Source organism: Euprymna scolopes, chromosome 3 (assembly GCF_053919585.1).
Source record: "Euprymna scolopes isolate OS-2025 chromosome 3, ASM5391958v1, whole genome shotgun sequence".
In the NCBI taxonomy this organism is placed as follows: domain Eukaryota; kingdom Metazoa; phylum Mollusca; class Cephalopoda; order Sepiida; family Sepiolidae; genus Euprymna; species Euprymna scolopes.
The window spans coordinates 48,287,979-48,303,458 of record NC_136484.1 but is presented as its reverse complement, the minus strand read 5'-3'; the positions used below and the strand labels follow the sequence as shown (position 1 = coordinate 48,303,458).

The following is a 15,480-nucleotide window of genomic DNA, read 5'->3' as shown; positions in this document are numbered from 1 at the left end:
ACTTTTTAAGTGGACATTATAAGAAAAGAAAATTTTAACTTTTAAAACTACATGGCTCAGATTTTGTGTGATTTTGTATCACAGTACTTACATTATTAAATGAAATTGGCTTTGGCTTTGAGAAATAGTTTAAGAGAAAAACAAGGACATTAGACCGAAAGAACTCACCTGGGTAGGTGGCACACACTACTTCCGGGTATCCAGCTGAGCCCACAATACCCCCCTGAATTGATGTAATGCTTTCGTTGCAAGTCTAAAAAGAAAAGATAAAACGATAGTGATCAAAACAAAAACAAATCAAATTCATAACAAGTAATGCATACATGGTTCCCCTCTGGTTCTGCATGTGAGATGACGCCACAAAAAATAGTGAAAAAAATGATGAATGTGAGAAGTGTGAAGGGCCAATGTTGCCTTCACATTTTCACCAAGTTTCAGAAAAATCTAATGGATGGGGCAAAAGTTATGAGGTAAAAAGTGTCATTTTTTACAATTTTGGTGCATTTGTAACCCCTTTTGAACTTCTTGGAATGCCAAATCGCAGTGAAAATGGACAAACGGTGCAGTTTCACGCCTTAATATGTGTATATTTGAATTCAGAACCATGGAAAACCAATATATACACATACATATCAAGTTTTTGTGTAATAGAAAAAAAAGAGCTCTAAAAAAGTCATGTTTTTTAGCCCTAAAAGTCCCAGAGGGATGTGAACCAGAATTTTGCCAGGGTCACACATACTGAATTTATATTAAGAACAATGGCCTCCACATTTTGGCCAAGTTTTAGGAAAATCTAATGGATGGATCAAACACTATGAGGCAAAAAGTGTCATTTTTTACCATTTTGAAGCATTTTTGGCCTCTTTTGAGCTCATGGAGATGCCGAATCCTAGTTTAAATGGATAACGGTGCAGTTTCAGGTCTTAACACATGTATATTTGAGTTGACCACCGTGAAAAACCACTATATAGTCAGACATATCAAGTTCTTGTTGAAAAATATGAAAAAAGAACCACAAAAAGGGGCGTTTTTAGCACTGAAAGTCCCCAGAGATGTAAACCAAAATTTTGCCAGGGTCACCCATACTGGATTTATATTAAGAATAATGGGCTCCACATTTTAGCCAAGTTTCAAAAAAATCTGATGGTTGGATCAAAAGTTATAGGGAAAAACGTGTCATTTTTGGTCATTTTGGGGCATTTTTGATCTCTTTTGAGCCCCAGGGGACGCAATGGAAATTTTTGTAAAAAAACATTTTTTACTGTATACATCTATTTAGTGAAATACATTTTGTGGCAAAATTTCAGGAAAAACTAATGGACGGTTATCTGGCAATCGTCTGGACTAATGGATGCACAGACAGACAGATGCTACTGAAAACATAGGTCCCTCTTCGATAAATCGGGAGGACCAAAGGCACAATATTAACAAAGTAATAAAATAAAAAGGAATTGAAAAATGTCTGTCTAATAATATCTTTGTTTCTTCAAGGGAAATTTTGTTGGAAAAAAAATGAATTTATTTTCTGGATGAAATAAAAAAAATTAAAATATATTTTTAAACAATTTTTCTAATTACCTCCTCTAGATTATTTGCGAACACAGTCTTGCATGAATATACATTTCCAAAATAATAAATATAGGCTAAATACAAGAACGAATATAATCTATATAAATAAAACAGTAAATCTATGTGTGTGTGTGTGTGTGTGTGTGTGTGTGTGTGTGTGTGTGTGTGTGTGTGTGTGTGTGTGTGTGTGTCTGTGTGAAAATATTTAACTGATTAACTCTTAAACTATTAACACTGAAATTAACAGGAAATAGTAATCATACACCAGGGATGGTTTATAACAAGTAAAATCTTTGTTCGGATGGATGAATAATACGTACAGAAATATGTCGGCAAGTTGAAGTGCATAATGTTCATTTCAACTTGCTGACATATTTCTATTACTTTTGTGTATGTGCAAATTCATTCATAGCTTGAAGCGATTTAATTTTAAATATTCCTTATCTATCTGTTGATAGCTCAAATGGTAGGGAATGTGACTGGAGTGCTAAATGTTTTGGTTTTGATTCTAGCTGATGGTACCAGAGTTATATTTTTTAAACTTTTGAAATCACTACTATATATTAGGTACAATATAATATCCAATAGAGAATTGGCTCTGTAATAATAAATACAAAATCTTTATGAATTAAAATATATTTAAGCATATTTTATGACCGAGCAAGACTGGATACTCCCCCCCCCCCGGCTAGTGTAACAGTGCGTATGAGCACATCTGAAAATAGCAGCAGCAGCCGAAGGATAGATGGCTAGCGAAGATAGCAGTAGCAGCTATTTGAGGATATGCAAATTAGCAGATGTGCGCAGGTTTGTGTCACAAGAAAAGAAAAAAAGACCATATGTGATCAGAGAGAAGCAAAGTGTTCGCCAGTAAAGATGGACGTGTAAATTCAAAAGTGGGAAAAGGTTGGCTATAAGCAGCATGAGGTTGGGAGAAGGAAAAACGCGTGAACAATTCGAAAAAACAAGAAGCAAACATTGTTTGGAAAGTAACGATAATAAATGCCTTTTGCTAAAACAGAAAAAAATGCTGAGTCGGATTTATTTATTTTTGTTTGTTTGTCCCTTTACAACAGTACTGGACGGTGTGGGTGTCCGAGAGAGGTTTGAAGTGTAATGAACACAGTCTGAGTGTAACGGTTATGTTACACTACTAAATAAAATATAAATTAATTAAAAAATATGCATAACATGTTACAAATATGTCACAAATACCCTTAACTATACAAGATTTGAATTTTAGCTATCTACAGAGATGCAATGTCTGCGAACAATGATAGCAACAATTTCACAGCCAACGTTGACACACATAAGGGCAGCAACCTAAGATTTTGTTTTGTTCAACACATATTAAGGTCAAGAACAACTCGAGGATAATGGTTAATAAGATGAGACGATTGTCAGCCAAAATTACTCAATGCAATGAATTAAGTTTGAATATTTTCAGGAAGGTTCATGACAAGTTCTTTTTGTTTTTGATCAATTTAAAGTTTCTGGTCCTGATTTAATTCCTGTTGTCATTTTCAAACATTGTGCTCTTGAACTTTCTTCTATCTTCAAGAAATTATTCAATCTGTTTGTCTTAGTTCTGCTTTCCTTTTGTTGAAAAGTGCCTGCTAGTGCTCTTTTTTCATTAAAAAAATACTTTTGATCAGTCCAATCCAACTAAGTATCATCCTGTTATTAGAAAGATTTTTGAAATGTTGGTCAATGGCAAGCTTGTTTATTTTCTGGAAAGTTGGAACCTCTTTAGTGATGTTTAGTATGGCTTTCATAGTTTTCAGTCAACTGCTAATCTTTTAACTGTTGTAACTGAGCAGTGTTATGTATTCGCTGTGGCCGGTTGTTCAATATGTGTTTGTCCAGTCTATATAATGTTTACATCTACTTTTGTTGCTGGTAGAATATATACACATACTGACAGCAAAGTAAAAATCATAACACAGTTGATCTACAAAAAATATTGCTTCTTTTTTCACACCGATAAATCAGCTTTTAATTATAAATTATTACTGGTGTTTTGACATTTCTGAAAGGCACGTGAGGTGGTGTGAGGTTAGGCCGTTGTCGGGCAATGAAGAAATAGTAACACAGCCTGGCTCTCTCTGACCAACTGACTGACTTTCTCTTTGTGACGATTTTATTTATAAAAACATTCTTTTCCTATTGGAATGTTTAATATTTCCTTTGTCTATTGTTTCAACCTTTGACCGATATCCTCTCACATATTTCTGAGTCAAATTATGCATTCCGTTAGACAATGGTGAAAAATCCCACATTCTTCACATTGAATCCATTTGTGTGCATGTAATCCATCAAATGTTTTTTTTCTTCCCAGGTTACCTGCCAATATCCAACAAGCAGATCTGTTAGTTTATCACTAATTCATTATTTGTTCTTTTTAGTTCCTTATATCAACTGGCTTCATGCTTTGTCTGCAGCAATTTCCATTAAAAAGAAAAGTACTTGCTGACATTGGAAAAAAGAAATATAAGCCTTTAATAAAGGTGTATATTCTTGAAACATCATGAAGTTCCAGCATCACATGAGATACAACTTAGCTTTTAATTGAAAAAAAAAAAAAGCCTGGTTTTCAAATGTCTTTCTTACAATCCCTGATATATTCTCATATTGTTATAAGCATCTAATAAACTACCTCTACATATTTTTGACAGTAACCATATAAGTAACTGTTTATTTCTTATTTATATTAAGATGTAAAGTCATACTAGCAAAGATTTGCACTGGGTGAGTCATTTTAAAATATAGTATTTATATATAAACATATTTGTATTATTTGGATTCTTCAAACTCCTTTTGTCATCTTGCGTGTCAGTTTCATGTTTTGTTCAATGTAACCTCTGACCTTCTTCAGATGTGTCTTGTCGAACTTAGGAATCATTGGCCAAGGAACATGTGGTGCAGTGATAATTGTAAAAAGTGATATTTTCCTGAAGGTTGACGGTTGAATTCTCAGTGTGGGCAACCAAAAAATACAATTGCGAATTACTTAGGACCTCTATCCAGTCATGGCTGATGGAACGAGAGCATGCTACCCCTGTGAAGTAAAGAAAGGGGTTCTGTTCAAAATTCCGTCCAAATTCACAAATGCTACAGAAACATTCCTGAGTTCGACAAGATACACCTGAAGAAAGTCGGAGGTTACACTGACTGAAACATTGTGAAAATGGCACTCAAGATGAGAACGGTAGTCCAAATAATACAAATAACCAATCCTCATTTCAAAAATTCGGAAACGTATATGAACGTACATGTGAATATTTATGAAAAGGTTGAGCTGTCTCATCAAAGCTGTAAATATCAACAATTCCATCATCTCTGCCAACAAGAAGGTCCATTACTCCATCACCTGTGATGTCAAACATATCTAAGCAAGAAACACCTGAAAAAAAAAAAAAGGAGTAACAAAATCGTTTTTATTAATCAATTCTACATCAAAAGTTTTTATCAGTTTTAATAGCATAAGTCAACACTACTATGTAAAAAAGATTATGAGAAAAAAAAGGATGATTAAAAAGAAGAAAAATATCATTTCTTGAATTGAAAAATGATTATAGTTTCAACTATCATTCTTATAAAACAAACTATTCTTCTTTTGTAAATAAGTGGAATGAATCTTCACCACATAAATAGCTAACTATGCATGTGTTATCAGTAGGGCTAGGATTTTTTTTTCATTGTTTTTACTCTCAAGTATATATACAACACAGTTAGACACAATTAATCAACCGAGAACCATATCACTCTACATAAAAACATATAAGATATCAATGGATATATACCTGAGAATCAAAACAAAGAAAAGAATATGCTATTGTCATAGCCCTAGTCAGCAGCTCTCCGGTCTTTGTCACATCATTTCTGTATAGTAACAATAGTAATAGTAGTGATATTTGTCTCTCTTTATTCATATCAAAAACTGAAGCATGTCTCTTTCTCTTCCTGGTTCTTTGTAGCAGCAGTTGTAATAGATGTCATATACAAGTTAACAAAATAACAAATTTACACAGTTTTGACTTTGGTTTTAATAATCTTTTTACTGTAGTTTTATTACACATCATTAGTCTTCCTCCACTGTCTATCATAGGGAAGAAAGGAAAGGAGGAGACCTCCAAAAAAGATGTTTGCTTTTTATCGCAAAGCAAAACCCAAGAGTTCACAACTCTTCTCTTTTCATTACATATTTTCCTTTGCTGGAAATACAACATACCATTACTGGAAAGCTGTTTCCTAAGCCTAGACACAATTATTATATTGCATTCGTATTATTTGGATTCTTCAAACTATTGTTCTTATCTTGAGTGCCTTTTCACAATGTTTCGGCCAATGTAAATTCTGACCTTCTTCAGGTGTATCTTGTCGAACTTGGAAATGTTTCTATTGAACTCATAAATCTGGATGGAATTTCAAATGGAACCCTTTATTTATTTTACTGGGGTAGAAGGCTTTCATTAGGTTTAAGGCTCTCAAAATTTGTACTAGAACTGTCTGAAAGGATCCATCCAGATTCCCGAATTTGACAGAAACATTCCTGAGTTCGAAAAGATAGACCTAAAGAAGGTCAGAGGCTACATTGACCGAAACATTGTGAAAATGACACTCAAGATGAGAATAGTAGTCCAATAAATCAAAATAATATGAATAACCAACCCTCATTTCAAAAATTCCAAAACGTAATATCATATTACATTTTTAATCTTCATGCCACGACACTTTGCATCAAATGAGAATCTATTCATTAAATCCCATCAGACAATAATTTAAAGTTTAAGACAGAAGACAGAAAATCAATTAAAAAAAATCTTCTCACTCAAATAACTTACCTCCATTTCTTTTCACATTTTCAATTTCCCATTTGTGATGTTGCTCATAACTAAAATTTAAAATCTCAAATTAACTATCATTATAAAATTTAATCACACAATTTGGTAAAGTAAACAAGTAAAGAAAACTGAAATTCCCTTTAAAATATTAAATAATGTAGACTTATTATGCATTTTAAGAAAAGCATAATAACACATTTAGTAAAATCTTTTTATTTTCTATTGTCGGCCATATTGTTTTTGTTTTTTTTGCATTAAAAAAAACATGATCCATTGGGTCACCCACTGAGCTCAAGTTATATTACTTGAATTAGGAAAAAGATCATAAAGCCAGTTCAATATCAAAAAATAAAAAGACAAAATCTCAATTTAGTTTCTCTCTGCTCATTATATCTCTCTTCAGTTATAAGTAAAATAATATAATTACCTCTGGCGATATTCTCTTTATTTTATAATGTACTATTCCAAGTTTTTAATTCTTTATTACCTTTGACTATGAGAGGGAGAGAGAGAGAGAGAGAGATAGAAATGGAAACAAGAATGATAGATACTGCATCAAATAGATAGAAATTTAGTAAGTGATGGGTCACTTGATGAGTTAATTGCAAATTGTGATTTATTAGAATTGGTAGTTTTTTAAACTCAATCCTCAAACTGAGTAATATTTTAGCATCTAAATATGGGAAGCAAACATTAACTCAGTTTTAGTATAATAGATATGCAAATTTGGTGATTTAAGAGTTCAAAATGAACATACTACTACTACTAATAATAATAATAATAGTTATCGTCACTTATAGGTTCCAACAGTATCGAACAAATTTGATATAAAGAGCCCTTGGCATGTCAGATGTAATCAAATTAAAAATACTAATCATGGTTACATAGAGCACCAAGAGGTTCTCCTCCATTAAGAGCTAATCTAAAAAGTAGCTTTTTTACTCATATTTTAAGCATTTCATTCACATTCTCTATTCAAATTAGTTTAAGCCATGTCTCATTTTTAGCATCTGTTACATAATTATGAGATTATGATATTACAAAAATATAAGTCTTAAATATTATAAAATATGGTTGCTTCTTTCTAGTGAAGATCCATCAGCTTACCTTTCAATTTCTAGAAGACCAATTCTGCCATCAGCTGTACCATAAATAACTTCATTTCTTTTGGCACCTAAAAATAATAGATATCAATAATATTATATTTTGGTTCAGTTAAATTTGACAACCGAGTTATGACTAGTAAATAAAAAAAAATGAACATTTCAATATGATCTTATAATTAAGAATTTAATCAGTTTTTTGTGAATTATATTCAGAGTTATGTCCCGCCAAGTGATCTCTCCTGAATTATTACGTGTTAAAGTGAGAATGAACTTTTCAACTTTGCAGTATAAAAAAAAAATTTGCACATGCATGATATGAGATTCAAAATCAAGGCTTGGTCTTTCTGGCTTGGGCTTAAATTTGGGTAGACGTGTTTTAGCCCAGCTCAACATTTCACATGGTTTACACCACTGACGCTGTGTCAGCAGATATATTGGCCATTAAGATGGGACACCCAGACAACTTTCTCAAACATCATCAAATTAAATTGTAATCCATGTATTTCTCTATTTATTTAATATTTGCAATACATACTTTTCCAACTATGTTTGAGACATTTATGTATAATTACTTTTAGTCATTATGTCTGAGGTTTGCATCTCCTTTTATATATCACTAGCCTGGGTGTCCAGTGTTGCCCGGGTCTTTGGAGGTGTGTGTTAGGCAAAAAAAATAAAAAAGGGTAGTAGGCAGGCAGGCTTGAACCCGTACCACAAAGGAGAAAAAGAATGTGAAAACAAAAAAAACGTGACGTCTATGCCATTGCATCCATCATCAAACCAGAAGTGGCAAAGGTTTAAATTAAGGCTAGTCAATCGAAAAGAGGAGATGACTTTTGAAAATATTGACAAAAAAAGCTACTCCTCCCTGTAGAAAAGTGGCCAGTTGAGGGTGAAGGAATTAATGTTTTTAGCCAATTTTTCAATATTTGTCATCCGAAGGGTTGAGCTTCAAAACGATACCGATCTTGTGAAAATCCGTCGCCTCTGTTGAAAGTTTTAGTCAGACATACATACAAACATACATACATACATACATACATTTAAACAGACAGGTGAGATTTACATTATAGATGTTTTATGTTTCTCATATGTTTGTCTTAGACAAACCTATTGTGACATATACATCTATGTAAATGCAACCATTTTTTTTTATTATTACCATTTCTTCATCATTGTCTTTTTCCATTTATATTCCAACTTCGAGATATCCACAATCATCATCATTTAGTCATAGTAGTGTTACACATCTTGACTCTCTCATGCCATTTCACTTTATCCTCCATCATACAAGGTACATCATAGGTACATTGTGAGTCCTTTGCTAGTTGCTTGACGTAAGTTATGCAGTTTCCCCACTGAACTATATCCCTGCTTTGACACCCACAAAAGAACATCCCTGACCAGCAAATCTGGTTTTTCTTTCTCTGATCAAGGCTGAGATCTGAGCAAAATGTCTGTAAAACTGCTCTCTCGTGGGATGCTATCGTCAGAACATGGCAGCTCTTAACATTCTAATATACATGTATTCCTTATTCCTTCTTGTGACATCCCCAACTTTGGCTGTTCCTGGGTTCTGGTTGGTCACTTGTTACTTGTTTGCAAGAAAGTCATCACTCTGATGAAGACCACAGATGTTGAAGGGTTCAAATCTGCCAAATTATTATTTTTCCCACATTGTCAAAGGTCAAGAAGCCTGGCATTGCTTATCAATTGTACTACTGAGGAATAAAGGTCAATTTCAAACATAAAAAATTAATAACAATTCAATAGTTGTGTTTTTTGTATAAAAATAATTATTCCGAGTAATAGTTACAATGTTGCATTTGTGTAGAAAAAAAAATAAACAAAATGGAACTGATTATATTGTGTTGAGAATCAAAGCAATCTTACCTCCATCCTTTTCAAAAAGTTCTAATACAGTAGGAGGACCTGGAACTTGTACTTTTTGTAATACATCTGACTCCTAGCAATAAAAAAAAAAAAAATTGAAAAACATTTTTTAAATGTTGAAAACAAGCAAAATTATATATTATTCTATCTTGCTTTCTTATCACTGTGCATGCTTTATTTGAAGTGGTGAGAAAAATGGAATGATGTAAATGATTTTAAAAACAAAGAAATATGAGAAAGAAATAGATGAGGGGGGAAAGAGGAGAGAGAAGGTTTACTATGACATCACAATGAGAAAGAAGAAAGAAGGGAAAGAGTACAGAAAGTGGAAGAGATAGAGAGTCTCATATGACATCACGGTGAGAGAGGGGAAACAGAGAAAAAGAGAAAAGAGGTGAGAATGAGAGGAGAGAAAGGATCTATTGAGAGATCACAAAGTATTCTGACTTTGTAATTCATGTAAAGACATAGTTACCAACCAAATAATTTATATATCTAATAATAGTATAAAACAAATACTGACCCAATGGGTCATAAGTGATTTACTGAATATTAAAATTTTGATACATATTCTTTTGATGACAAATATTTCTTATACCTAATGTACCTAAAAAATCTGTTTTTCAAATAGAAACTTGTAGATTATATATCCATATATATATATATATATATATATATATATATATATATATATATATATATATATATGATTTCAGTATGTATATCACCTTTTATTATTGCTGTTGTTAATATTATTATTATTATTATTATTATTATTATTATTATTATTATTTATACATAGTATATTAATTTATTATATTATTATTTTGCATTCATTCACATTCTTTCTTACTTTTTACTTTATATTTCACCCAATTCTAAGTATTATTTAAATATATATATATATATATATATATATATATATATATATATATATTTCTACAGCCAAATAACGTCGCAGCTCACAAGAGCCATGACAGCTAACAAACCAGAAGTCCAAGACTCGAGTTTCACCCTCATTTGGGCTCATCAGTTAGACATATCTGAATCCGGGATTTGAAACCTGTACCTCTTACATGCGAGGCAAGCACTCTGCCAACTGAGCAAATGCCCCACACACAAGAGAGTCTATTAACTAACACAGATCAAGCAAACCATGGCGAAATCCGACTGTGGATATTTGTGGCTATATATATATATATATATATATATATATATATATATATATATATATATATATATATGGTAAAACTGGTAATTAGTAAAAACCTGAAGAGAATGCTCAATACTATTGCAGAGCAAATATGTGTTTTATTTTTTTATTACCGTTTTATCTGTTTGGTTACATATGTTTCAGATGTTGGACCATGTTTACGATCTAACAGCCTCGTCAGACCTTACAAGGCTGTTAGATCGTAAACATGGTCCAACATCTGAAACATATGTAACCAAACAGATAAAATGGTAATAAAAAAATAAAACATATATATATATATATATATATATATATATATATATATATATATATATATATATTGGAATTGGTTGCTCTAAAGGGTAATGCATATTAATTTATAAAAAAAAAACCACAATTTTCTTTGAAAATCAGTAGAGATTTAATATGAACTAATTTGGATATTAAGTCAAAAAATGAACACGGCACAACAATTTCAATATTATTCATTTCATATCATATCATATTTTGACAAACAGCAGAGGACTGCTCGAAATATCAAAATAAAATATAATAACTACAAAAACGACAACAGTATTTTTATGCTTCATACACCATTAATCATCTTTAAAACACTTTTCTAGAAGCATACATGGAATAACTAAAAATTTACATTTATAAGAATTAAGAGATACAGTCACATTTACTAGTCAGACAGTGAAGAAGCAAAACGTCAAAAACAAGCCACCTCTTTCCCAATCACTTACAGGTAGAATATCCAAATATAAGAGATGTCCATAAGTAGCATCCTACTCTATATCTGAGAATTGATGTCAAAGAACCAGGCCAATAAATACAATAAAACCTCAGCTCATCTTATGTGTTGTATTCCATTCAGAAGTGGAACTAACTTCAATAAGGTGTTAGAGCAATAGTGATGGTGAGATTGTAGTGATTGTGAAAATGAATTACTTCAGAAATACCTATGTGTCTACACATTTTGTAATGTCCAGTTACTTAATAGAAAAAGTAAAATAGTGACAAATAGCTGATTTTATGCTCAATGGTTATGCAAGAAATAATGGATGAAGACAAATATATCAATGTGAATTCCCAATGTTCATGAGCAAATTAGATGATCATGAACTGCATAAAAGCAAACTGTTAGAAGAATGGAATTCATTAAAAAAATTAATTGTGCATACATACCGTACTGAGGCATGATGGATTATTTACTTGAGTCAACATGACAAAAGTGACAAAGAAGAAACTACAGTTGTTCACTGCTGAAGAAAAGTACAGTTTCTCTGAGTGGTGGAATGGAGCCAGTTAAGTATGCAATATTAATTCCCAAATTTCTTTTCTCTAGACCTTCCATATTTTTTCTTGGTAAGGACAGTTGTCTTTTTGGTGTAGATCCTGGTCACTGCACCAAAAGTTATGCCAGAGTCATTACTATAGAATAAGGTTTCCAATTGCCTTAAAGTATTGCATTAATTAAAGAGCTGAACAATGAATAAGTTTTGCCAGCTTATTTTTTAAAGTTTGTATGCTACATTTATTAATTTTTTGTAAGAATATAAGGGCCTTTTAAATTTTTCAATAGAAAATATGTTATTCTGAGACTGAATGAATATGAAAATATGTGTTTTGTTTATGTTTAGGGTTTATGTGATACCATATATGGCGTCCTGCTAAACAACTCCATTTTAACTATTAACATACTGCTGGAAAAACACTGGGTTCTAATTTACAACAAAGCCTAAAATTGATTTTGTTTGATTAGCTTTGAAAAATATTTACATTTTTTTTTCAAACATTAATACACAAATACAATATTTTGTTACTTTTTAAGAAAAAAATATAATGAAAAAAAACAAACCTCTATAATGCGTAAAAGCCGGTCTTGACAAGCAAGGATTACAGTGGGGGGTTTGGATTCTTTACTCTGTGGCAAGCAAAGGACATCATTGATTCTGTCACTACATAACATATTGTGAAAGTCTTTACATTCTCTGTAGTGGTTGAAGATGTAATTTCCACACACAAATAGATCAACTCCATCAACATACCTGTAGGGAAGAAATGGAAAAGCGTATGTCATGTTGTTGCAGATAATGCCAAAGGTCTGAATGATTATTATTATTGATTTGTTAACTGTTAGGTAGAAAAAGTTATGCAGAGAGAATGTTTTGAACGAAAGGAATATTTAGCTAAAATATTTATGTTAAAATTTAAAAGAGACATTTTAACTTGGACTTATAAACAATAAAACCTTACAGAGATATTTATGTAATTAAATAGATTTAAGAATTCAATGTTTTAAAAACAGTAAACAATGGAATTGACCTGGTAAAAAAGAGTAGGTTTTTATATAGAGACTAGAGATATAAGTGAGAGAACGAGGGAGTGTTGATGAGAGAAGGTTGACTTTGTCAGTCATAGACGCATTCAACTGGACTAAGAGACAATGTAAAGACTAAAGGGAGAAAGCGTTGTAAATCCCTGAGAGAAACAGCAAACTGTGAAAACGAGAATAAACAAGGAAAACCCTTACATTAGTTACTTTTATTTTCTCTATCGCTTTCCCTCGACCCAGGACTGTACCCTAATAAACAAAGTCTCTGACAGCATAGATACAGCACTTTCCCTCAACATTATCGCACAAGTACATGTATTTAGTGACTTCAATGTCTACCACAGCAACTGGCTTGGATTTTCTATATACACAGACGCAGCTGGTAGCACAACACATAGCTTCTCTATATCTCACTCCCTATTACAGATGGTTATGTTTCCAACCCGTTTCCCAGACCAGCAAGAACAATACGCATCACTTCTAGATCTGTTTCTGACCACATGATTGTGTAACGAATGCCCACAGCCCACTTGGGAACGCTGATCATGCAGTGATAATGGTTGAAACCACCCTAAACTCTAGAGCCAAAACTGAAGAACCATTGCTCAAAACAACAAGATATTATAAAAAGGCTGACTGGAAAGCCATCAGAGATCTCATCAGAGACACCCCATGGCGAAATATCTTTTCATTTCCTGCTGAACAGTGCGCAAATGAGACCACTGAATGGTTCAAAACAGCAATTGAAGTACATGTTACCACGCAGAAATTTGATAGCGTCTCACTCTCCCCAATGGTTTACTTCTACTTGTGCAGCTGCCATTCCGCAAAGGCAGCATGCATACCGCAGATTTAACTGACATTAGTCCAGTTCAAACAGACAGAAGTACATAGAAGCCAGAAGTAACTGTAAGAAAGAAATAGCGACAGCTAAAAGAGAATTTAATGAAACCACTAAAAAACGCATCGAAGCACAGAAATTAGGAACTCGTGAGTTTTGGAAAATCTACAACATTGTAAAAAATAACAGGCAGTCAACAATTCGCCCACTATCCAACAATCATGAGGTTGTTTGCTCAGCAACCGAGAAGGCAAACATGCTTGGTAGTCAGTTTACCTCCAACTCCACACTGGACCCTGCTAACCACCCCATCCCCGATTTTCCTTTGCGGACAGATGCCACACTAGACGATCTGAAAATCACCCCTTCTCAGGTGCCTGCTATCATAAAAAATCTTGACACTTCAAAAGTATGTAGACCTGATCTCATCCTGGCTGTGCTATTAAAAAAGTCCGCTGCCGAAGTAGCTCCAGTTCTCTCCAAACTTTACAACAAATGCCTTAATGAATCTTGCTTTCCGAACTGCTGGAAAACTGCTTCTGTGGTACCAGTTTTTAAGAATTCTGGGGAAAGAACTTACCCATTAAATTACCGCACCATTAGCCTCCTCCCACTTTTTGCCAAAATATTTGAGTCCATAATTAACCAAGCTCTAGTTCATCACCTTACAGATGCTGAACTTCTGACAAATCAACAATATGGATTTAGGCAAGCCCGTTCCACAGCAGACATCCTAACTGTAATCTCTGAACGTATATACCATTCACTGGACAAAGCAGGGGAGGGTAGAGTGGTAGCTGTAGATATATCTAAGGCTTTTGATAGGGTATGGCATGAAGGTCTTCTCAGGAAAATCAGATCATACGGTATCACTGGAAGAATACTTAACATAATTAAATCCTTCTTAGATAAGAGAAAAATCCAGGTTGTCCTCAATGGTCGTACATCTAAACTATATGATATAAATGTGGGAGTGCCTCACAGGTCTATCCTTGGATCTCTATTATTCCTAATATTCATAAATGACCTCCCTGATAAAATTGTCTGTGAGATGAGTATATATGCTGATGACACCACGCTCTATAACAGGCACGACAGGAAAACAAATGGACACATATCTAAAGAAATGGTAGAAACACTAGAGGATGACCTCCGATCTGTAGTGGAATGGAGACAAAAATGGATGGTCACATTCAATGCTACCAAGATTAAACTTGTTTCCTTCAATAATTACAAGAAACCTTCTCTACCACCAATAGCAATAGCCAAAGACTCTTTATCTTAAAGTACATTTTTTAAACTCCTTGGCCTAACATTCACAGGAAACATGAGTTGGAACAATTGCATTGAGAGCATTGCCAGAACCGCTGCAAAGAAGGTAGGTTCTCTCTACCATGCTAGAAAGCTACTAACACCCGAAAATATCCTGTACCTCTATAAGGCCACCATTCGCCCATGTATGGAGTATTTTTATCATATTTGGGCTGGTGCATCTGCTACTAGTCTCTTGCTCCTAGACAAGGTTCGAAAGAGAGTCGCTAATCTGATAGGTCCTGAACTGTCACCTAAGCTTCAGCCTCTGTCCCATCGACGAAATGTTGCATCCCTCTGCCTGTTCTACAAGTACATTTATGGTGAATGCTCTGACGAACTGCAAGCACTTGTACTCTCTCAACGTAAATACCCCCGCCAAA

The 15,480-nt window shown here is 33.3% G+C and overlaps 1 protein-coding gene across 4 annotated transcripts in view; it reads right to left on the bottom strand.

Annotated features, from left to right (window-relative positions):
* Positions 1-15,480, bottom strand: part of LOC145254802 (BBSome complex member BBS7-like) — an 86,491-nt gene that overhangs the window by 38,686 nt on the left and 32,325 nt on the right. For all 4 annotated transcript variants that reach the window (XM_080113604.1, XM_080113594.1, XM_080113614.1 and 1 more), the window contains exons 5-10: positions 12,469-12,658; positions 9,413-9,485; positions 7,521-7,587; positions 6,414-6,463; positions 4,842-4,972; positions 169-253 (exon numbers count right to left, since the gene is read on the bottom strand). In XM_080113604.1, the coding sequence (XP_079969730.1) occupies positions 169-253; positions 4,842-4,972; positions 6,414-6,463; positions 7,521-7,587; positions 9,413-9,485; positions 12,469-12,658 (596 nt within the window). The remainder of the gene's footprint in view (positions 1-168; positions 254-4,841; positions 4,973-6,413; positions 6,464-7,520; positions 7,588-9,412; positions 9,486-12,468; positions 12,659-15,480) is intronic.